General features: G+C 52.5%; 2 protein-coding genes and 1 long non-coding RNA gene across 3 annotated transcripts; 2 read left to right on the forward strand and 1 right to left on the reverse strand.

The window, feature by feature from the left end:
• Nucleotides 1–3,250: 3,250 nt before the first annotated feature.
• Nucleotides 3,251–6,992, forward strand: AQP5 (aquaporin 5). Its single transcript, XM_026867664.1, has 4 exons — nucleotides 3,251–3,847; nucleotides 5,259–5,423; nucleotides 5,691–5,774; nucleotides 6,719–6,992. Exons 1-4 carry the CDS (start codon nucleotides 3,485–3,487, stop codon nucleotides 6,902–6,904), a joined length of 798 nt encoding a protein of 265 aa, XP_026723465.1. The 5' UTR covers nucleotides 3,251–3,484; the 3' UTR covers nucleotides 6,905–6,992.
• A 12,593-nt stretch (nucleotides 6,993–19,585) lies between these two features.
• LOC113491026 (exendin-3-like) lies at nucleotides 19,586–20,838 on the forward strand. Its single transcript, XM_026867653.1, has 3 exons — nucleotides 19,586–19,686; nucleotides 20,467–20,619; nucleotides 20,745–20,838. The coding sequence occupies exons 1-3, from the start codon at nucleotides 19,586–19,588 to the stop codon at nucleotides 20,815–20,817; spliced, it is 327 nt and encodes a 108-aa protein (XP_026723454.1). The 3' UTR covers nucleotides 20,818–20,838.
• Nucleotides 20,839–22,708: 1,870 nt separating this feature from the next.
• Nucleotides 22,709–23,718, reverse strand: LOC113491027. Its single transcript, XR_003400332.1, has 3 exons — nucleotides 23,604–23,718; nucleotides 23,348–23,460; nucleotides 22,709–22,813 (listed from the first exon to the last, which is right to left on the reverse strand). It is a non-coding gene; the product is annotated as an uncharacterized LOC113491027 (long non-coding RNA).
• Between the last annotated feature and the right edge of the window lie 8 nt (nucleotides 23,719–23,726).

A 23,726-nucleotide genomic window follows, 5' to 3' on the forward strand; every position in this document is an offset into this window, starting at 1 on the left:
AAAGCCTCGTTGCTCCAGGAGAAGGTGGAAACACCATCAGCCTCAGGCCAGCAGAGTAATCCCTTGCCTTTAAAGAGAGCGCAAGCAGATGGTGGGTTAGATAAGAGAAATCCTTGAAAGCCCCGTCTGAAACACCTGAACAGAGACAGCAGGTTGTGCTAGAAAGTGGTGTGAGGATTTGCACTAATCCCACGTCCTTCCCTACCACCACGGCAAGCAGCAGCCACAGGAACTGAGGACGAGGAGGGGAAAGTTTGCTACTTCTTGCTCTACTTTTAATTCCCAACGCATATTATTTTTTTCCCCATCAACGGCTTTTTGCAAACGCCCAAAGCTGAGCCAGCAAGAAACACCCTTTCTCTTAAAAACGAACTAAACCAAACTTTCTCCTCTGGCCATACAAACCCAGCTAACCACAGATTCCAATGGAAATAGTTGTCTCCTGTTATTATTATTCCTGCTTGTATTCTTGTGCCAGTTTTAAGGTCCTTGGTGGACACAAAGAGCCAGGCGAGGGGGAATAAAACAAAAGCCAAGCTGGTCTGGGTCTCAGCAGCGTTTATAATCTGAATTTGGGCACCTGCAATACCATCTGCCAGGCTTTGAGTTCCAACTTGGAGTTGAACTCATCAGAAACCTGGGCTGCCGTGGAAATGACAAATGAATAGCAGCCCCATGCGGGCTCAGAAAATGAAATCAGCAAACTGGGGACGACAGGGACAGACACACGTATTCAGATAATAACACACACGCCTCTGTGGGTGAGGCAGAGCCTCGGGAGGGCCCCGGGCAAGGATGAGGCACCAGCTGCCTTCCTCCCACCTGGGCACCCTGCACCCCAACCCAGCGGTGGGCTCGGGTCCGCCTCTCACCCTCCAGCACTTCGTCCCCAAGTCATGTGGCCCCACAACTGAGCGGTAGATGTAGATGATTTTGGGGTTGTGTTGTTTGTCTGCCCAGTGCCAGTGAGGAGGAGGAGGAGGAGGAGTTAGATAGCTAAACCTGTCCTCCTTGCAAAAAGCCTCCTCATCTTCTTTCCTCCAAAAGCCTAGGGGTGAAACAAGGCGTGCGTGACCCCACCACGTAGGTGGTGTCTGTCAGCATGACCTGCGTAATGCCTTCTCAACATCTTGCCCAATTCAATTAAATTTGACACATCAAAGGCACTTTCAGTTCATACAAGCTCCTTGGAGGGCATGCAGCTGGGGAGAGGACGAGGAGCCTTCCCAATGCCGGCTCAACGTGGTTAGACATCAGAGAAGCCAAGCAGGAATGTCCCAGTGAGCAAAGTCCAGCAAACAGCCTCAGGAAAATAGGTTTTGCATGGCGTGTTGTTAGGGAAACATCTTGTTTCTCTCTGGAAGTTTTCCCCATCATTGCCAGCTGTATTTTATTATGTCTCCTAGTCAGCTGGAGGATTTTACTAGGAGGTTACTATCCACAGTTAGGAACCTGGGAGAGCATCTTTTTAGCTAAAGCGAGGCGTGCAGCGGAGAAGCTGCCAGCAAAACGCGGCCACCTCCAAGGTAGATCTGTGGCAGGCACATTACGAAAGGGTTTGGAGGATGGAAACAAGGTGCATTTTATCCAGCTGGAGCCACAGACAGGGCTGAAGGGAAGTGGCAAGCAATTACTCCAGCTGGAACCTGGCCAGGGTGTCTTGAAATACCAGCTTGCAAAACTTTCACCAAAACACGCCAACGGACCAGGTGTTTCTAGGATAACAGATCTGGTCTTTAACTCTGCAATCTTCCCCAGGATCAGCAGAACCAGGAGAAAACCATTACGAGGAATTAATGCTGTAATGGACCCGCAGTCCCTTGAGACTCTCTGGGTCTGTTTGCTGAGCTCAGGACTTTGGGTACGGTTGGAGGAGAAAGGCTCATTTATTTTCAGCTCTGGAGGAAGAAGTCGCCTCTTCTTGCTCTGAAGAGGAATCCCTCCCAGCTCTTGAGCGTGCAGGGCTGACTGCACCCAGCAGAAGGCAGCAGTGAATGCGATTTTTTTTTTTAGTGCTTTTTAAATTTAAAGAGGGATTTACATAATTTTACCGATCTCCTGCATGTAGAAGCTTCGCTCAGCACGTGCTGGAGTGTGACCGCTTCTGCAGAGGCGCGTGGCAGCCACGGATAAGCACAGCCTGGGCTCGCTGCGTTAGGCACGGGGAGATGGCAGCGCTTGAGAAAGGCGAGATGCGATCAGCCAAGCAAGGAGAGCAGATCTGGCACCCAAACCCATTTAAAAAAAAAAAAAAAAAAAATTCTCCTGGCACAAGGCTGCAAGGACTACAAGGAAACCAAGAATTCATTGTTAAGTGTCACCGGAGACTTTTTCTGCCCCAAAACCTCAGTCCCCCACAGGTCCATGTTGCTCAGCGCTGAAAGCCTCCCCCCTCCACTCCCTGCCAGCCAAGGATTTGCAGCTGGACAGATTGAGGATGGCGGGCAGCAGCACAGGAACGTGAAAGGAGTCGTGTAAACATGGCCTGGGTCCGTGCAAAGCCTGTGGCTTTGTGCTGGCGTTCCTGAGAGCAAAATCATTGACCTTGTTGAGCAATAGCTTGAAAGGCAAAAAGAAAAGAAAAGGGCCCAAGATGACAGGGGTAGGATACACCCTCCCCGGCTACAGGCAGCCAGCACCCCCAGCAGCCCACTCACACACCCGATGCTCTGTAAGGAGCAGCAAAGCAGAAAAGGCAGCAAAGAGGCCCACAGTCCGCAGCAATCTGCCCTCTTTATCCGAGCCACGCCACCCCATTCAGCCCCCACCCAGGCACCTCGAGGAAGCCCCAGCTTGTCTATGGCTTCCCGGCTAGGCAAAGCATCCCCCAAACCCTGCTCTGCTCCCAGGACAGTCGCAAGCCACTTGTTTCTTGGGTTTGAGCTGTTCTTGGCAGCCTGGGAGCAGCTTCAGGTGCTTAACTTCACTTTATGTTTCAACATCCCATGTAAATGGAATGCGCGGGGAGCCCTGCCCCAGGAGAGCTCCTCCAGCCCAACAGTGGCAACAAGACATTTCAAACAAAACTACAGTCCTCTCCAGTCTGCAAGCACACGGAGGAGGGGAATATTATCTACACCTCTGCTAATGAAACACCCAGAACCTGGAGAGAGGTAGTAAAAGGGAAAAGCAGAGGAGGGAGCAGAGCTTCGTTATGCAACCGCGTTATCTAACGACCACAGAGACACCCTATAGGGGCTCTTTGTTTGCAGAGGGAAGGAGAAAGAAATGCCACCAATATCTGAGTCACTGGTTCACCAAGAGGCTCCGAAGTTATTTTCAGATGGAAACTTTTCCAGTTTCACATGATAATTTGGGAGGACTGGCTAATTCCCTGGCTCCACCCACCGCCTTGTAACACAGCTCCCTGCTGCTCTTGCATATATAGATAGGTATGGCCCTACAATTGGGTGCAGACAAGAGCCTGGTGACAGAGGAAAACTAAACTTTCTTCCTTCCTAGCTGCCCTCCGCCTGCTCCCACCATGAAGAAGGAAATATTAACGCTGGCCTTTGCTCGATCCGTCTTTGTCGAGTTTATCTCCACACTCATCTTTGTCTTTATCGGCCTCGGCTCAGCCCTGAAGTGGCCGTCCGCCCTCCCCAGCATCCTTCAGATCTCGCTGGCGTTTGGCTTGGCCATCGGTACGTTGGTGCAGGCGTTTGGCCACATCAGCGGCGCCCACATCAACCCGGCGGTGACCATCGCCTTCTTTGTCGGGAACCAGATCTCCTTCCTCCGGACGCTCTTCTACGTGATCGCCCAACTCGTCGGGGCCATCGCCGGGGCTGGCATCCTGTACGGTGTGACACCGGTCAACACACGTGGCAACCTGGCCATCAACGCGGTAAGTGTCCCTCCCGGAGGCCGTCCCCTCGCCGTGTGGGCTTTCCTTTCCTTCTGAGCACAGGACTGGTGCCGGCACCAACCCCGGGAGCCAAATCCATTGATCTCGGCACATTGTCCTGCACGCACAGAGGGATGGGAGTGGGATAGGAGCAAACACTAGCTAGCCAGCAGAGCACTGACATGACAGCTTTATTGTGCGGGGTAATGAATGCATGTTTTTTTTCTCCTTTAATAAGCGCTTCCTTTATCCTAAGGGCCTGAGTGAGTCACTCGCACCATTGAGATGTTCTTGACTGCAGCCTCTCCACCTGGAGATTAGCGCCGGGATAGGAGCTGTGCCAGGACGGAGGGGGGAGGGCAGGGAGCAGAGCCCAGTCAAACCAGTATGAGCAGGGGGAGCAGAAGCCCACTGTAACCAGCGTGCTGGGGGAACTGGGGAATGGAGGTGGTTGGAGAGGTGGTGGAAAAGAGCTAAAGAAGGAGCAATGCATGGAGGGTGTGGAGAAGCTGTGAGCGGCAGGGGCTGCTCTTGGGGGAGGAGGGAGACAGTGGGACCCTCTGAGATAAGCAGGGATGAGGAGCGTGTCCCAGACCCTTGGGGCAGTGCTGGGAAACCACCTGAAATGGGAGTGGTGGGGCTCCTGCTCCAACCATGGCCAGGTCTGGACCCCGTGGAGCAGCGCAGACGCGTTGCAGAGGATTCGATCACTAGGATGGGGGTGCTGCAATGCTCCATGCTCCCACATGCTGCACGTCCCAAACCCGTCAGCTTTAGCCAAAACCAAACTGCCACAGTTTGGGTCACTTTGCCCTTCCCATGCCCAGTGGGGACGAGTCCATCCGACAGTCTCCAGTGGTTAGTGCAGAGGCACTGGGACAACATCAGCCCATTTTACCCCCATGACTGCACCCCAACCTTCATCCAAACCCTCATCCTTCATTCTGGGCCCTTCCATGGTTGCTACCAGCGGCTCCCCAGCCTCTTGGGAGGGGCTCCACTAAGCGGAGGGGAGAAGAGTCAGGATACGACAGCTCATAAGGATCAAGAGGGAAAGAAATGCAGGGAAAAAGGGACAAATCAGGGGGATTTGGTGGGAAAGCGTTGAGTGTTGGGAGACAAGCAAGTGGAGGAAGATGTGGACAGCCCCAAGGAGGGAGGCTTAGGAGAGAGACAGGTTTTGGGGCATTAAGCAGAAAGAAAGATAATTTATTCCCTTCCAGGGAAGGAGCAGTGAACCCAAGCAGTGGCCACCACGGCACCTTGTGCCCCAGGGCTGGGCAGGGGACCTGGGGGTGCTTCTTTGGGCAGGGCTTTGCCAACCCAAATCCATCAGCAAAGCACCCGAGAGCCCTCCTGGTGCTGCCGAGCCCCAGGAATGGTTAATATTGTCACTCTCAATGGTTCACAGCTCAACAACAACACGACCCCAGGCCAAGCCCTCGTGGTGGAGATCATCCTCACCTTCCAGCTGGCTGCGTGCATCTTTGCGTCCACGGATAACCGAAGGAACGGCAACGTGGGCTCCCCGGCACTGTCCATCGGCCTCTCCGTTGCTGTAGGCCACTTGGTGGGGGTGAGTGTCCAGGCAGGAGAACAGGGCAGAGGGTCCCGCTGGGGCAGGGATCCCCAAAATACTCTTGTGTGGTTGGTCCCAGAGGGACCTGCAACTGGAGAGCCAACACGGGACATATCTGGGCTCCCTGACCATCGTAATGGGGGGATCTCCACCTCTCTGCAAGAGAGACGGCATCGGGGGCCATTTCGGTCCCTGCTTCTGAAAAGTTGCTCGAGAATGCTGAGCACCATGATGCTTAACCTGGTCTCCTTTCCACACTGACAGATCTACTTCACTGGCTGCTCCATGAATCCAGCCCGGTCCTTTGGGCCTGCGGTCATCGTGAGGAGGTTCAGCCCAGCACACTGGGTGAGCATTGGCAGTGGGATGGGCTGGCCGATGGGCTGCCGGGGCCAGATGCAGGCAACAAGGGGAGAGGGCAGCGACTGCCTCGGGGATTGCAGGGCTGGGTGTGTCCGAGCCCATCCCAGGCCTAAAGGGATGAAGGGGGCTGGAGAACAAGGGAGGCTGTTCCCCTTGACCCGCGGGGAACTGGTTATCCCCATAACATAGAGCCAGCGAGGGGTCGAGCATAAACCCCCCACGCAACGGCGCACTCTGAGCTAGGGCATCGTCTGAGGTCAATAAAACCCACAGAGGAGCCCAGTTCAGGCTTCCCACTCGCCCAGCGCTGCCCGCAGGATCTGACTCAGCCTTGCAGAGCCGCCTTGGTGCCTCCTTGCGAGCCCACCACATCTCTGCACTCATAAAGAGCTCGATCGTGGGAATTAAGAACTGGTGGTTAGCACAATGTAAACTGACCTTGAGGTTAGAAGAAGGGTTGTGGATGACTGAGGCAACATTAGGGAACACCTTGTTGGCCAGCGCCAGAACACCTCCTGCAGAGCACGTGGTGAGCGTGTGAGCAGTAAACAGATAAAACCTGAAGGTCAGTAGGATGTAGGAGTAAAAACGAACCTGTGTAAACAAGTAGTAATAAACCGGGAGCTTGCACACAGCGCGGAGGCATTTGCTCTTGGCGATGCCCCCACACACACACACTTCAACAAACTGGCAGACGTTTGTCATTACTCAGCGCGTCTCCCCGCTCCCGGCTGGTCTGAGATTGACACTTGACGTCTTCAGCAAGCAAAGGTTGAGGGGATTTCAGCCCAAGAAGTCCACTGGGACGGGTATTTGCATCCCTCCATGGGCTAGGAGATGCGGAGCAGCGAGGGATGCTGGTGTGCTGGCTGGACCTGGGGCACCAGCCTCCACGACCTGCTCTCACTCTCTCCCTTGTTGCTTTCTAGGTGTTCTGGGTTGGGCCCATCCTCGGGGCTTGCTTGGCTGCTCTGCTCTACTTCTACATCCTCGTCCCCTACTGCATGAACATGTCAGATAGGGTTGCCATTGTCAAGGGCACCTATGAGTCAGAGGAGGAATGGGAAGAGCAGAGAGAGGAGAGAAAGAAGTCCATGGAGTTGACCCCACCATAGGAACAGTTGGAAAAAAAAAACAACAGCAAGCAAAAGGAGGGGAGGAAGCCCCACACATGGGCTCATGTGTGCACCCAAGCCAGACAATGAACACATCCAGCTACAGTAGACTCTTAAACAAAAGTCTTAGAACTCAAAGGCCATCTGTGACTAAAGAAAGGAGTTTTGCAGTCTCTGTGTATATAATCCCTCTTCGTGAGTGTGAGCACTAGAACCTCTCCTAGCTTAACTGCAGGTAGCTAAGCCCAGCAAAGGAGTCTCAGCCCAGGGCAGCCTCCCAGAAGTGGTTTGACACCCACTCGGCTGCATCCCTGCCCTCCTAGGTGCAAGTTTTGCCCGGAGGCCTGAGACTGCACGTTCTGGTGCACACAGGATTTCACCCCTGTGTCTGACGGCCCAGGGGGTGGAAATACTCTGTAGACACCAGCAAAGAAGAATGACTGCCTTGGGCAGGTAAGTGCAGCAAAATCCCCCGCTTTCTCCCTGCCACGGGGCCCACGCTGCTCATAGATGCTCTTTCATGCATTAGCTGGTGCTGGTGAGTCCTATTTATTTGTAGCTGCAGAGAGAACGTGATTTTTTTTTTTTGATTTTGTGTTGAGATCTTTGTAATATAGTTTATTATTTATTGTGAATAAAGGAAATTTTAAGAGAGTCATGGGTGCAAATCTGCTCAGGTATTAAACTTTAGGAGCAAAAATGGATTAAGCTGGGTGCAAAGCTGTCCCAGAGAGCCAGGGCAAGAGCTTGGACCCAAACCCTGTGGCAGCTGGCACCACGAGCAGGTGGTTTGGCAAATGCTAGTCATTAGTCCTGCGAAGGATAAATGGGCACTGGTGTTGGAGTGGGGGGAGCAGGAGGTGCCTTACGCCCGGGTGCTGTGTCCTGGGTGGTTTGAAGCCCATCTCTGGGGCCGACAGGACCTGGGAGGAGCCAGCAGCAATCTTTCACGCACTGTCCCGGTTTGACTCAGGCACAGCTTTCTGCCATACCAGTTCTCCCAGACAGCTCCATGGGTGCCCTCAAAAATTGACCCACAACGGTCCCCAGCCCCCTCACCGGCTGCCAAACCCACACCTTCGCCCTGACCTTTGCTGGAGCCTTGCTCTTCCAGTTCTGCCACAACCCTCTGCCAAGGCATCTCGCTCCTGACCTGGGCATGGGGACGCTGTGCGCTGGCACCGTCCCCAGCGGTCCCTCCCACCTCGTGCAGAGCTCCACCATCACAGTCCCTCTTCTTGCTGCAAAGATGAGGTTTCCACACAGAGCACAGACCCCCAGGGAGGTGGGAGGCGCTTGCCTGGGAGCTCCCTGATCCCAGATGCACCTCGATCCCAATCAGACAGGTTATGCCGCCTTTGCGTGGCACTGCCAGGGTGGATAGGAGGTATCACCTATATTTTAGCAAGCCCAAACAGATTTGTGGCACTGCATGAGCCTGGGCAGCAGTAGACCCTTGTCCCTCATTTCCCTTTGTCCCCCCAGTTCTCAACAGAAGAGTTTGGTAACAAGCAGGAGAAGAAAAGGAGATGGAAGAGCCCTTAGTTTGGTCACACAGATCAGCAGCAGAGCTAGGAAGATAATAATGCAAGCCTGCACCCTGTCTTAACCCTCTCACCTCACTCTTCCTCAAGGATGGTCCAAGATCTACGTTCTGTGCCTCAGTTTCCTCTTTCATAAGGGAGAAGAATATTAAAGCCCCTTTCTCATTGGGAAAGGGCAGCATGGTCGCACGGGACATGGGAGATGCTTTACAGACACCAGCCCCAGGGAAAAATCAAAGCACTTCCAGATCCCGGAATATCCGAGCACCTCACAGTGAGACACAGGGCTGGGGGGGTCAGCATTCCTAAAACCTGCATCCCACCATCTCCTTCCACTGCACCCCTGGACCCCGAAGGTGCCCCCAAAGGGCGCGTTCAGTCACCACCCCAGAGCGGGGAATCCTGGGCGTCCCCCCGCATTGTTGCTCTCAGCTCCATCCACCCGAGCACTGGAGAAGGGATCCCAGCCTGTGGTGGGAATCGGGGGCCACCGCAGCACCCCGTGGAGGGGCCCAGCCCTCACCAGCGCTGCCAGCGTGATCAACAGCCAGGAGAAGAAACCCAGCCTGGGTGTGAGCCCTCCATGGGGATGAATCAGAGGATCCTACGGCAGCACCTTTGCGTCAGCACAAAAAGCATCCAGGGCCTGGCTCGAAAACACGGGCAGGATGGTCCCACACCGGGCTGGGGGGCACAAGCAATTAACCCCCTTCCCCCGCGCACAGGCAGGGGCAGACCCTAAATCTCGGGGTGCACGCGGGCTGGAGCCCGGTGAAGGCGGCAGCATCCCTACGCGGTGCAGAGGTCTGGTGCTCAGCACGAGCCCCAGGTCACCCTCCCCTCTCGGCTTCTCCCTGGGCCCTGCTGCGTTTAGTCAAGGCAGAGAGGCTGCGTTTAATCCAGACCAAGCCCTGGCATCCAGCAAGAGCCGGGACAGAGCCCGGGTCGTGGCTGGGAAACCCTGAGGTCCTGCTGCCTGTCCTCACTTGCCCAGAAATGGGAAGAGCAGCGCTTAAAAACAAATAATTTTTTTTTTTTTTTTTGGTAAAACATTCAAGCTTCTTCAGCTTGAAATTGAAAGGCTGGTGGTCAGCAGGAGCAGCACCCCCTTCGCAGAAAGAGCCATTTCACAGGGAAAAAAAAACAAAACAAACTTTATTTCAGCAGACACAGGCAAGGGCTGATACAATCCCCGCGCATTCAACCCAGATTTACCTGCAGCACACAGTAACGCGGCCACAGCTCTCCTGCCCTTGCTTTCCCAGCTTCTCCCCAGAATCAGGAGTTTCCATTTCAGAAGCAGCATCTCGGCACACCCCCACCCCACACCCCCACGCCGCCGCCTACGGCCCCGCGCAGTCACACCATCTCGGTTATAAACAAGTGAACCATGTTGGTGCTTTGTGTTACCAATTTTTTTTTTTTCCCCCCCCTATTTCCGAGGTACATCACCAGGTGAAACTCGCACCGAAGCACTTCGACGTACCATTTTTGTACGTATGTGCCCTAAGTAAGCCAAGGGGAACGGATGCAGGTATTTCCTAAACATGCCTACTGGCAATTACTTTGCACTAAGAGGATTTCACAGGCTCTTTCTCATTCTCGAGTACCTTTTCCAATAGCAGATAATTGCTGCCCAGCTGTAAAATTTTCTTTAATTTTTTTTCTGGCAGGGAGGAAAAACCCAACTCTTTCCACATGTTGTAACAATCTGGAAGCCTTTTAGCTTTTTACACATCAAAGGGCTTTCAGTCTGCTTAAGGAAGGCCTCTAGCAGCTGTTTGTGTATCATTTAAAGTCCCTGAAACACAACCTTGCTGGGCCACGGTAGAGACAAGGAAAGGAACCAGGTGCGGAGAAGCAAGACCCAGTGGCAATGTCTCAATTAAAAAAAAAAAAAATTAATAAGTTGCAGGCGCCTCTTTGCTTCGGTCCCTTGCAGAGGGTCAGCCCCAGCTCTCTCCATCATTCTGCCCCTGAGCAGGAAGGGGTAATGCTCCACAATTTGGGAGCACATCCCTTCCACCAGCTCGGACTATTTTGCAGCCCCGTGCTTTGCTTAAAGCCACAGTTTCTGGCTGGTTTCACCTGCAGACCAACGCGGAGCAGTGCTCAGTCCTGCTTGTTGAAAACAGGATGAGAGATGAAAAGGAAACCCAGTCAAACACCAGGGAAGATGGAAAAAGCTTTGCAGAGGGGTACTGCAGCCTGCTGAGTGCTGCTGGAAAGTCCACGCAGCACAGGGAAGCAAACCCCCCTCCACACTGCTGGAGTCCCAAGCATCCAGGGACCAACCCGGGAGCCACAAAGAAGCCAACCTAGAGCCACCCTCCCTCAGCACATGCACTGGGAGAGGTGCACGGCTGGCAGGTAAAGAACTCCCCGGTGCATCATCCAAGGCTGACGGGCAGCGATGCGGTCGATGGAGGAGAAACCTCTGTGCAGAGACACGGCAGAGGCTGGCCTGGGTGTTGGCATTAGTCATGGTACAGACTTTCAGCACCCACCTCCTCTGAGCACAAGCACCAAGGCTTCCCCCTCCTACTCAGCCTCTGCCCAGCCTATAGTTGTTGCGGGACCGATTCGTTACGAGCCAGGAAACAGCTCACACAGCCACTGAGGGCCAACAGCCACCCTTCCTGTTGTTGAAAGGCATCACCCCAGCCAGGTAATGCAGCCTCCGCCTGAAGATCAGCCGCTGTAATTTGTATTTTGCTCACTGGCTCATATCACACTTGATTTGGGGTTGAATGCAGCAGCACCTTGATCGGCACCCACCGGCACCCTGGGGACAAGCTGCCGTGCTCACGTGAGCGTGAGGCCACCAGTGCCCTGCTTGGTCCTTGCATCAGCATCACACCGTGATCCTGCTGTGTGCAGGGGCTGACGTGGGGAGATGCAGCACCACAATACATAGAAATAGAGGATAAGGTGAGTGTTGCCCCTAAAGAAACCCTGACATTAAAGAGAAGAAGGGCAGGAGATGTCCAGAGACCAGGGTGGGCAGGAGTAGATCTGCCTGGTGTGTCTGTTCCCCCATCAACACTCTCCCACAGCCCCAAAAATGCCTCTTTAAAGCCCAACAGAGTTTGGAGTTATTAGCAGGTGCCCCAAGGTGGGGGACCAGGAGGGGACAGGGGTTGGCCTGCCCTGGTGCCAAGCATGGGTGCTCTAGAGCAGCACCCATGGGAGAGCAACGGGTGCCCAGGGCATCTCTTGCTGCCCTCTACTGGGATGCTCCATGGAGAACAGAAGGGACCAGGAGCACCCTCACCAGAGCAGATCCACCCGAGGGGAAAAAACCCACTCTTGCTTCCCAAAGCTCACGCACAGCACCCCACATGAAAACAAAATTCCCTCCCGCCCCAGCATGCGGGGACCACAGGCTCGGCACTGGCTGGATCAGGGCTGTATTTCTGCTGCCAAGTTTCCTCTTGCTCAGACTTTTGGCCTCAGCTTTCCAGGATACAGCCCGCCGCTGTCCGTTTGTTCTTAATCGCCCTCCTGTAAACAAGCAAAGTCCAACGGCAGCTCACATAATGGATCCTTGTGCTGCTGGGGTGGTGACATCAATAAAAAAAAAAAAAAAAAAAAAAAAAAAAAAAAAAAGAGTAATAAGTAAAGAAGGGAAAATAAAAAAGCAACCCTGCAGCCCTGAGGTCTGTCTGACAAAGGTGCTTTGTTGGGAAAGGTCAGCTCTGGAGCCGGGAGGGTTTCCCAGGCACAACCGATGAGAGCAAGGAGAATGCAAGGACTTAGCAAGCAAGGAGGGGATTAAACGTGGCTTTGTTAAACCACAGCCCGGTGGAGGCCTCTGAGCTGTCCAAGCTCCCACCCGGGAGAGGCACACGCTCGGGATTTGGGCTGGTTTACTCCAAAACAAGAGCTCCCCAAGCTCATTGCGTCCCACCGGCATCGGGGCGTACGGGAGCAGGGGAGGACACTTCCTCGAGGACCCTTCCTCGAGGACTGCAGGGCTGGGCATGAGATCTGGGAACCAGTTCAGCTCAGACAACCCCTAAAAAACAACCACGAGCCAACAAAATAAAACAAATCCTCTGGCATGTGTCCTCCAGGATACAGTCCCTTCTCTGCTGGCTTGACATTAATCCTGTTTGGCAAGACAGCAAGAGCTCTTTTGCCCACAAGCAAGGTGCAGCTGCAGGTTGATATAATGCCCCCTTGTGCAGCCTGGAAAAAAAAAAAAAAGGATGGAAACAAAAATAAAAAATGTCCTACACAATTTGCCTTTTTTTAAAAAAAAAAGCACAAATAAAGAAAAAAAAACGATTCCTTTTCCCCAACAGTTCTTTTAACAGCTGGGATTTCTCCCTCATTCCTAAGAGCTGTATTTATTTGGTGACAGAGCAGCTGTTTTCCTGCCAAAGCAGCATCAGCTAGAGAAAACGAGCCTTTTCTCCACTTCTAAAAACTAAGGAATTTAAGCTACTTATCCAAACAGCCAATCGCTTTCGCACCCAGAGAGCCGTTGTCCCCACTTAGAGATCAGAGTCCATAGGAATTATAACGGCTGTTATCAGCACCAATCACCATCATAAGGGAAAGGGATATAAAACGCTATGGGCTTGTTTTGTTCCCAGTAGATAAGAAGACATCTATAGGCGTTTCACAAAGAAATCCTGTAAGAACGGTTAATCGGTGGATAAAAACTTCATTTAAGTCCAGTGTGTAAATATGCGCCTGCTGGCACTAGTGAGATCAGCAGGCTCTTTATCTGTATGTCTTCCACCTGGACCTGTGCCACGTTTTCTGAGTTAGAATTTGGAGTTGGGTTTTGAGCCAAAACCCGCAGCTGAACATCATCAACCAGCAGAGCTCAGCTCTCCCCCTCTGCAGGCAGCATCCCTGCAAAGAGCGAGACCCTGCGCTTGAGTTTACTCACCCTTCCCATATTATCCAACCCCCAAACACTCCTTTTTCTCTGGAAACAGCGATGCATCTGAAGAACGCACCTTTGCTCCAGCAGCCACCTCAACTTTTCAGCAGTTCAAGCAAAACAACACTTTGTGGCGTTAATAAGACTTTCCCCCCACCCACAGGAGGGCGCCTCCAAGACGATCTGTGAGCGAGACACCCCACGGCACCAGGGGCAGCAGATCAGCTGCTGGGGTTTCAGCTCGTGCTGTTGCTGTTTAGTACCAGCTCCAGTTTCAAAACTAGACCAGAGTGGACATAACCGGTACCCATGACCACGGGGAGCTTTTCCACCCGGGCGTGGGAGCTGTAAGTGTCAAGGCAACCCCTGCCCCAATGTGGGGGACTCCAATCCTCCTGTGAAAGGCTGGAGGCATCGCAAGAATAAATCCGGCAGGAACGTCTTGGAGAAAAAGAGGGCTCAGACAGTTCAAATCTGCCGAAAACAGTCAGCGGGCAAACCTTCAGTCTCCAGGTGAAGGAGCCGAGGCCAAAGGGTCTGAACTCTGCAGCTGCAGCAGGGCGCAGCTCCCCAGCTTTGTCATTTGACATCCCCTGGGGTAGATCGAAAGCTGTAGCCAAACATCTCCGGCTGAGCAAACACAGCTTCTCTATACAAACAAGCAAGTGAATCTTGAGGCATAATTTGTCATCTAATTGCACCAACACACCCAGGATTAATTGTTGCATTTGAATGCAAAGAAGTTTTGATTTATGGCACGATCAGCTTTCATCAGCCTGTTACCAACGATTGCTGCTGAAATAAAAGCCATTGCAAACAGCCAGGGAAAGGGCTCGGGTAGGGTTTTTTTTTGCAAATCTAAAGAGTCGGGGGTTATTTAATCACACACAAGCCCGCTAAGGGCCCATAGAAGAGGGTGAAATTAAAACCTCTACTACATTTGCTCCTGACTCTGCTGAGGACTTTAGCCTATGCACAGGGGTAGCTGGTCTCATTAGGGGCTATAAGATTTTTATAGCATTGTAAGTAGGAAGAAGAGGCAGGTAAAAAAAAAAAAAACAAAAAAAACCAAACAAAAACAAAACTGATGTTTCAAAGCCCAGGGGATGTTTAACAGAAATAAACATTAACCCCCATTTCCCTTTGCCTCCAATAAAGAAGGGCAACTAAAAAAAAAAAAAAAGCAGCACCCTAATCCTGAATCACCATTTTGGCAGGCTGCAGGCACAGAACCACCGAGGTGTTGAGCCAAACCTTCCCACAGCCACCCAACTCCCTGGCATCGCCCCAGGGGCTCCCCACACACTCACAGCTTCGGTGGCCCAGAGCTGCCCCAGCTCAGCTCCCACAGCGCCCCAGTACAAACCAGCAAAATCTTGGTGCAGGGCCAAGGGTGCCCTGAGGGACCGAGCCTGCTCAGGGCACCCACAGCTTGCTCAAAACCACCTGACGTGTCTCACAGCATGTGCTTTGCTCCAAAAGCAAGAGGGGAGCACCCAGCTGTCACTGCGGACCACCACACTGAGAGCACACAGGGAGCAAGGGACAGCCGAGGAGGAGGAGGAGGAAGGGTGACGGGCTCACGAGGCTGAAGACCACGGAGGGACTGAGCACCAGGCTCTGTGGGTAGCGAGGACTCAGCCAGGTCTCCACGTCCTGCTGAGGCTACTTGCTGGGGTTTTAGCCAAAGGAGGTAAAACGCCCTGGTTAACCCAGGTGAAAGGACAGAGCCTCTAATCTGACCTTGACGTTATCCCCAACGACCAGCAGCTCCACTGAGGAGAGCAGGGACACCCCTGCAGCAGTGTCACACAGCTGGGACCTGCCGGGTGTCCGCATGCCAAATGTTGGAGCCCCATGCTTGACCCAAATACATTTTTCTTGCAATTTGGCATTAGCTCACACATCTCCCGGCCCGGCATGGGTGCAAGCTGGGTTCTCATCCAACAACCCGCCAATGAAACCACTTCCACTTCTCCAGGTTCACGTTCAGGTTTCCCATGTGAGAAGCACGACCTTGGCACCCAACGGTTGGCCTTGCCGTGCATCTATCGTGGACATTTAGTGCCCCGGAAAGGTGCTTGGGAACAGGAGAGCAATGGGAGCTGGGGACAAGAGGGGTGTCACCCAGTTTCCTTCTGCCATGTCAACAGCAAAGGGAGAGAAGGAATAGATTCATCAAAAATGGAGATCCACCATGGGGTAGATACAGCCTGAGCTTGATTTTGGGAAGGGCAACATGGCATTGACCTGTATTCTTAAGGGTTCATGGCTCCAGACGAGCTCCTCACCATCCCTGCATCCCACCACACTCTTCATCCCTGGCATCAAGGGTCAGCCACGAGCCACGAGCACAAGCCAGGAGGCTGCGGGCCCTCGACTCTGCAGCGTCAAAGGCAGATACTGTTTCCTGCCTAAAAAAAACATGCAGAGGGGAAAGGGGGCAGGAAAATAATCCACGTCCCTTCAGAGCTGCCAAAATACCTTTCTGGGAACACAGAATATCTTTCTTTAATGGCCCTCCCTTTGCTCTTAAACACCTGTGAAGCAAAACACAGGAAAAAAAAAGCCCAAAAGATGCTGAAACCAAAACCATGCACCCAGCATCCCCCTGAAGGAGGTGTTTCAGGTTAAACCACTGACCCGAGGAGGTCTTTCTTTGCCCAGTTATGCCTTGGCAGTAGCCACTGCCAGCGAGAGGCGGCGTGCTGTGATGTACGGGTGTAAAATTGCCTCCAGTTATGGCAGGGAGGGAGGAGGCCACTAAAGCCTTCAGCCGTGGGGAAAATGAGAATGGAGAGCGCTGATTCATGGGGCAACAGGCTGGGGGGACACACGGGAGAAGGTTTTTCCATCCTCTGCTCTCTTGCGCTGGGTTGGACCCGAAATGCACCTCTGTCTCTTTGCAGAGGATCCAAGAAGGTGAAGTCAAAGCTTTTATTCTTCCTTGCTTGCAGTAAATCCCTCCAAAATTAACCATCGCTTGGTTTGTCGGCGCCTGCAGCTACAGGGCAGCAGTATGGGAGCAGGTTGATGTATCTGGGGTGAACCTCTGGTTGCCTTCAGGCTGATGCATGGAGGCATCAGGACGTCAGGGCGTGCCAGCCTGACCCCACCATGCCAGGCAGGGAAACGGAGCCCCAGAGCAGGAGCTGGCTGGTGGCAGGCTGAGGCTTGGCAGGTCTGGTTTATAATTTAAGAGCAGGTTTAAGCATAAACTCGTTTCCGGCCTGATTTTGGACAGCTCAGCAAGGCCATGGGCCATCATCCCCATCAGAGCAACTTATCTCCGTCTGCCTCTCCCCATGCTTGCAGAGACCACGACGGGTAGAGATGGGCACACTGGTCCTGGTGTGACCGACTGGGAAAATGCAGCAAAGGTCGGACAGGGTATGAATGAATTTATCTAAAGGTTTGTGGACACGGAGAACAGTCCAGGAGTTTTCCTTTATCACCTTCTTAGGTCCATGCTCCGTCAGCTCAGGATGCTCGTGTGTTCTCAAAGGTGCTTCTCCAAAGAGGCAGCGGGAGGAAGGATTTGAACCCAAACCAACCCAACTGGGCTGTGCCATCGCCGTGTTGCCACTGACAGCATCCCCCAGCCCAGGGTCTTCCCGAAGAGAGGGATGTCGAGTCTCTTCAGACCTTGCAGGGACAGACCGGGGGTTTGGGGACCCGCCGAGCAAGGGGAGGGGGGAGGCTGCGAGGCAGCTGAAGGGTGGGCAGAGGAAGGCCGGCGGGCAGAAAGCCGGGCAGGGGAAAAGACCGGCAGAGGAGGGATGGGCGGAGGAAGTCTGCCACCTGCTGTCCATAAACACCTTAACAAGTCATAAAATGGGACAAAATTCAGACCTGCATCTTAAAACACGGGTTCATGCCCCCATGGTGCAGTTCTCCAGGGTGGGAGAGCCACCAGCACATCAGCCCCTGCGGACAGGGGGAGACCACAGAGGGCACCTGGCAAGGGAAGACCATCGCGCCCCAACGGGCGGGTGAAAATCACCCATGGAGAGCGGAGAAAGTGTCCTAAGGACGTTTCCCCAACCCACTCTGTCACTGGGAGCCACAATTAAGGAAACCAAGGAGCAACACGACAAGCACTGCACTGGCTGAGCTGAATTTTTCTTCTCCTGAGCCCTTCACCACTGCAGGTAGCTGATGTGTCTTCCTGGGCCAGGGGGACATCGCAGACAGTGTCATCGTGAGCTAATTTGGTGGCATTAATAAATATCCCGTCCAAGTGATGGGTAGGAGATCGGGACCTCTCCTCGGAAGGTTGAGCTAATTAATCTCCTACCTTCCTCCGCTGATGTCAGGCTTTCTCGTAAGACCATTGCTGGCCCTAATTAAAAGGCTTTTCAAGATGAGTGTCCCCGGAACACCAGCAATATTTTGACAGTGATAATAATTACAGAAATATCTTTGGTAGAATAATAATAATTACCCAACCACAAGAAGAAAGGTTCCAGGAGGAGAGGACAGTAAGTGACAGAGAAATCAGGACTCGGAGCCTTTGTCTCTTGTGGTGGTTGGTGCTGGGCAGGGGAGGAACAGGACCCAGGTTCCTAAGACTGGCTTTTCTCTGCCCATTGACCATGCCTTTGTGAAAAAGGCACATTTAGTCCCGCGAGCACTGAACTGTAGACATTCCTTAGCCAAGAGCTCCCCAAATATCTCAAAACTGCCCCAGAAACACAACCTGCCATCAGCCCTCCGAAGGGGCAGCCCTCAACAGCTCATCCGGCCTCCCAGCACCGTCAGGGAGCCGAGGGCTTTGCTCCACGTGCACCCAGAGGTGACAGCAGCCTCTCCTCCAGGGCTACCCTTGGTTTTGCTCTTCTCAAGCCTTTTTTCCTTTGCTGGACTTGAGGATTTCTAAAAAATGAGCCCAATTCCCAGGAGACGCCCCTGCAAAACTATTGTCCTCAGCCTAATGAGTTCCAGATGCTCCTGGGCTGAACCTGGATGTCCCGTGGGGAAAACGAGTGACGCAGACCCGCGGCCTCCCACAGTGCGTCCTGTCATCCCCAAACTGAGGAAATTACTGTGAACAGTCCCGATTTCAGATCCGGCCTTGGGAGACAAAACCAGGCTTGGATCAAACGTGGCATCTGTCCAGCTGATGAGCTGTCACCCGAATTTTACGCTGCAGAAAGCAGCAGCAAGTGCTTGGGTACCCAAGTGCTTCTTTTACATTTTTTTGCTCTTGCTTTGTTTCTTAATGCTTTTTATCTCAAACCAGAGGTGTTTGGTAGGGCAGCCCTGTGGGCAGAGAAATCATTTCTCCATGCAGGATGCGCTGTGGCAATCAGGGGTCACCTCACCCGAAAGAAAGAAACCGAAAGGTCATTCCTTTGGTCCCAGAAGTGGAAAAACTAGAAAAGAGAAACAAAAAAAAAAAAAAGGAAAAAAACCACCACCTTCCTGAATGCATAAGCTGAAAAATACGGCAACACCTATATTTTTTGCAACAACCCCACTTAAAAACTCCTGTAATGATTCAGAATGACCCATCCAACTAAAACCAGGAGTACCGGTGACCTACCTGTCAGCTTTTAGCATCCTGCTAACAAGCTTAAAAGCGCTGGTAAGGAGAAGAGTTTAGCCACAACCAGCTTGGAGGAGGATCTTGCTTTTAGGGGAACGCTTGTCTTTGCAGAAGGTAGGTGCCTTTTCCTCCCTCCCTTACTACCAATCTCTGAAGAAATTAAACTGGAGTAATGAAAGTGCATGGTGATAGGCAATCAGAAGTCTGGTTTTCAGCAAATAAAGGGATGGGGTTGGTGTTTTACTCCCCACTGAAGTGCTAATGCCTCCAGCAAAGAGAAGAACTCTAAAACTCGAATTAATCAACTCTTCTGAAAGCTGCTTTTCTGAGCAGCTAATGGTTGGGAAAGTTCTCCAGCGCCCTGGTGACAAGCTCAAGATAGAAATCTTGCTCCTAGATACAAAGGGAGAGGTTCGTGATAAAGTTTATTGCAATGAAACGTATCTTGAGGTTATACAAACCCGATCTTGTGGCTGTGTGCCTGTGCCTAGGCAGCGGTAGACGTGCCGGTAGGGAATTGTGAGGATGTTCTTTTCACCTGCGCCCATCAAAATGCTGCCAAGACACCCGGGGAGGAGGCTGTCCCCCGCTGGATGTGTCCTGTGCCACACTGCCACGGGCTCCAGGGGGATCCCTGGCGATTGCAGCCCTGGATGTTTCTCTCTCGACTTCTGCTTTCTCCAGACAGACAGATGCAGATCGTCCGGTGGCTGTACCTCTCCGGGCTGGGCTTTGCTGTGCTGATCCCAGCAGGGTGGCAGATGGGCCCCAAGGACTTGGACGCCACGTCCAGGTATGGGGCGCTGGTGGAGCTGGCCCAGGGGGTGGGCTGGAGCGGGCAGGGGCTGTCGGAGCAGCTCGGCCTTCTCCGTCACCATTGCTGCTGGCTGTCCCGGCTCCGGGGCAGCCTCACCGTGACAATGTGCCTGTTTCTTTTTTATTTATGTGGACAAGCTCCCTCCTGGCTCTCTACCAGCCCACACGGGGACATTGCCATGTCTGCCTCTCAGGATTTCCCGGCTGTGTCAGAGCAGAGACGGGCTGCGTGGGGACGCAGCAGGGTAGAGCCATGACGGGACGATGCTGAGCCCTGGAGGAAAATCCTTTGGGCACCTCAACATCAGCTCTCCCTCCTGGAGCTGGAAGAGGTTGATCTAAACCTCGGGGTGGCACGACCCGTTTGGGATATTTGGGGAGCTCTTGGCTAAGGAATGTCTATAGTTCAGTACTTGGGGGACTAACTACCCTGGAACCTCCCAGGGGCAGCAAGCAGGACCAGGGTGGAGGCACAAACCCACTGCAGCCAAGCAAGGCGTAGGGCAAATAATGTGGGATAATACTGCATATATCTGGGGTCGGGAACAACCCTGGCCAGGCTTAGAAGATCCCTCTGAACCCCCTAAAAGTATTTTTACGGATTATTACAGCTTTCCTGGAGGATGCTCCATGCAGTAAAGTCCATTAGAGGACACAGCCCCTGCCCTGGGGAAATCCTGCGGGGAGGATGCAGGATCCCCATGCCACGACGTGCATTAAATCACATTTTCTTCCCCCATTTTCGTCTCCCGAGCAGACGGCAGTCGTACGAATCCCAAAGTGCCCAAAGCTTCGCCTCCAACATCAAGCGGCACTCGGAAGGCACCTTCAGCAGTGACTTCACCCGCTACCTGGACAAGATGAAGGCCAAGGACTTTGTGCACTGGCTCATCAACACCAAGCGGTTCAGGTAAAAAAGGGGGAGAGGGAAACGGGACCATGCTGGGAAATAACCTCCCACTGCGCCATGATCCCTCAGTCCCAACCGATAATACAGTTTTAGTTTTCTCTCAGCTGTTTTCTTACTTTCAGCAGCTCCACAAAGAGGTACCTGAAGGAGGAGCCCCGCAGTATCCCCTTCCCAGCCGCATTCCCACCGCTCGCGTGATTCATCCCAAAGGGCAAACACGGGGAATTAAAGTGGAATAAATGAGTACTTTCACAATGTAGACAAAAATCCATCAATTTGGTGCAAAGGTAGAGCGTGACTCCCTACGCCTGAAGCTGCTTCTCATTTTTGCTGGCTCACGTGAATCCTCTCGTTTATTTGCAATAAGGATAATTCAGCTATCGCGAGGGGGTGGGTGTTAATAGATTACGGTGGGATGAGGCTGTTTGGTTCTCACCGTGCTTTGTTCTGACGTTTTACAGCGTTAACGTGATGGAAGCATTTGCATTTGTAGGGGGTATTATCATGTTTGGGTCTTGCCGAAGCAAAGTGGTTGCTCCTTTGTGAACAAGAAAATCACCGCTGCTGTTTCAAAGCTCCTAAAGTGATTACAGGGGGAGTTTCTCTTCCTTGAGGCTTTTTGGTGTTTGTCTGTGTGTTTGTTAATTATAAGATACAATTAAATGGCAAATCAAGGCATCGGCTTTCCAGTAGCATCAGCCCGGGGATGTGGGACCCCTCCACAGCTGCCACTGTCAGATGCCCCACAGGAAGGATTTATCCATCACACACAGCCACGTTAACTCAGTTGGGGTTTCCCAGTCACCCTCTCCTAAAATCTGCCCCCCACGGATCAGCCTTCCCTTGAAACTTGGATTTCTCCACCTTCGTTTTCTCTATAACTGCTCCCATGGTGCTGCAGATCCTGCAGCTTTCCCTAAAGTGTGATTAAACCTTCACTACATCCAGCAGCTGGATCCTGACATCTCCAACCCTTCTGAGCACCCCATTGAGATTCCATGGGCTTTCAAAGCACCAGCCTCTAACCCTGGCTTGGCTCAAGTGCCTCATTTTTCTCTCAAATCCTCGAGTTTTACAGAAAAGGGCAATCAGGATGCACCTGCTTGACCCCACAGACCTGTGCCAGAGGGGATTTTGAAATAATTTTTTTAAAAAATACTATATGAAAGATAACTAGAACCTCTTTGGATTTAATTTATTGCCAATTAATTGTATGGCAAATGGCTCAAAAAGTCCCCAGAAAATGCAGGGAGGAGGAACTGCTCACTGGATGGGGCCATTTCTATCTTTCACCAGCACCCTCACCCTCACCCAGTCCCATTTCTGAACTCCCTGCACACCCTTGGTCTGGCAGAGGTGACACATGAGACACTGGTATCCCCTCCTGCCTGCAACGCAGAGCTCATTGTAATTACTTGCACATATAAATGAAAAACCCACCTACATAAATACAAATCCAAAGCCACTAATCTCAAATATTTCCCCAGTCAGCTGGTTCCTGAACCAAACCCCAGGGTTTCCCCCAATGCAGCGCTGCCAACTCCCCCCTCACCTCCAAAACCCCCCTTTAAAACCTCCAACTCCCCCCCCACCCCTCAGAAGTCACGGGAGCCGCACAGTGAGACAAACAAGACTTTTATTATTTTCCCATTATATTCCCATTTATTTTCCCATATTTTCCAAAGGCTGTAAACTCGCCTTTTCTCCCCGAGTTGCAGCCAAAGCTCCCTGTTCAGCCAGGGTGGGCTTCTCTGGTGCCGGCTTCTCTTAGAGCACCTGGGGACCGCCCACCCCTGAGGCATTAAGACTTCTTTCTTGAGGAGCGCCCAGCCTTCCTGGGCCCCTGTACCCTTCAGGATCGTCTCCCAAGGGATCTTGCCAAGCAGGTGCCCAAACAAAACGTCAGGCCTTTGGAAGTCCAGGATGACAGTTCTCCTTCCTCCTCTCCTGGCCTCCATAAGAATAGAGAACACTATTATTTCATGACCGCTGTGCCCTGGGCGGCCTCCAGCCACCACAACCTCTACCAGTTCTTCTCTGTTGACAAAGAGGAGATCCAGCAGGGCACCTTCTCTGGTCGGTTCACTCACCAGTTGCGTCAGGAATTTGTCTCCCGCACATTCCAGGAATCTTCAGGACTGGTCCCGCTCTGATGTGTTGTATTTCCAGCAGATATCTGGGAAGTTAAAGTCTCCTACAAGGGCAAGCAATTGTGAGATTTCTTCTCAATGCCTATATAGGCACCTCTCTGTCCTGGTTGGGCGGCCTATAGTAGACTCCTACTACAACGTTTGCGTTGTTGGCCTTTCCCCTGATTCTAACGCAAAGATACTCCAATGTGTCTTCACTACACTTGTGCTCAAAGTCCCAAACATACAGCTCCACCCCAACCACTTCTTCCTCCTTGTCTGTCCCTCCTAAAGAGCTTGTAGCTATCAACTGGTGCAGTCCAGTCATGGGAGACATCCCACCATGTTTCTGTAATAGCCACGACACCGTAATTTTCCTGTTTCATCACGGCTTCAAGCTCCTCCTGTTTGTTACCCGTGCTGTGTGCATTGGTATAGATGCATTTCAGATGGGCTGGCGCTTTGCCCCCTTCTCCCTTCAAATCCAGTTTAAAGCTCCGTCAGTGAGCCCAGATAACTCCTGCCCCAACATCTTCTTCCCCCTCTGGGACAGGTGCATCCCATCTGATGGCAAAAGGTCTGGCGTCTTGTATACAAACCCACGATTGAAACATCCGAAGCTCTGACAGATGCTGCTCATCCAAGCAGCATTCTTGGAGCCTCAAGTTTATCTGTTGAGCTCTCCTGTATTCGTCTTCGCCAATCCCGACAACTGAAGGGATAAAAGAGAACACAATTTGTGCCCCTGATCCCTTAATCCATTTCCCCAAGGAGCTGAAAGACAAGCTGTGATAGAAACAGGCGATCTCACAGCCCAAGGGTGATGTCCAGCCCCGAGCACCCAGCAAGCCTTACCTCTTCTCCTTCATGTTCATTCTTGGCATCATCCAACTCTCCTTCTGGCACAATGTCATCCAGAAATCTGAGCTCCTGCTTCGAGAAGCAGAATTCCATCATCTTCCGGACAAAAACGAGAGC

The sequence above is a fragment of the Athene cunicularia genome, unplaced genomic scaffold (genome assembly GCF_003259725.1).
Source record: "Athene cunicularia isolate RWA unplaced genomic scaffold, athCun1 chrLGE22_part1, whole genome shotgun sequence".
Lineage (NCBI taxonomy): Eukaryota > Metazoa > Chordata > Aves > Strigiformes > Strigidae > Athene > Athene cunicularia.

Coding starts and splice junctions, on each gene's coding strand:
- LOC113491026 (XM_026867653.1), top strand. CDS start 19,586: ATGCAGATCGTCCGGTGGCTGTACCTCTCCGGGCTGGGCTTTGCTGTG. Junction 19,687..20,466: donor GACTTGGACGCCACGTCCAG/GTATGGGGCGCT, acceptor TCTCCCGAGCAG/ACGGCAGTCGTACGAATCCC. Junction 20,620..20,744: donor ATCAACACCAAGCGGTTCAG/GTAAAAAAGGGG, acceptor TACTTTCAGCAG/CTCCACAAAGAGGTACCTGA.
- AQP5 (XM_026867664.1), top strand. CDS start 3,485: ATGAAGAAGGAAATATTAACGCTGGCCTTTGCTCGATCCGTCTTTGTC. Junction 3,848..5,258: donor GCAACCTGGCCATCAACGCG/GTAAGTGTCCCT, acceptor AATGGTTCACAG/CTCAACAACAACACGACCCC. Junction 5,424..5,690: donor CTGTAGGCCACTTGGTGGGG/GTGAGTGTCCAG, acceptor CCACACTGACAG/ATCTACTTCACTGGCTGCTC.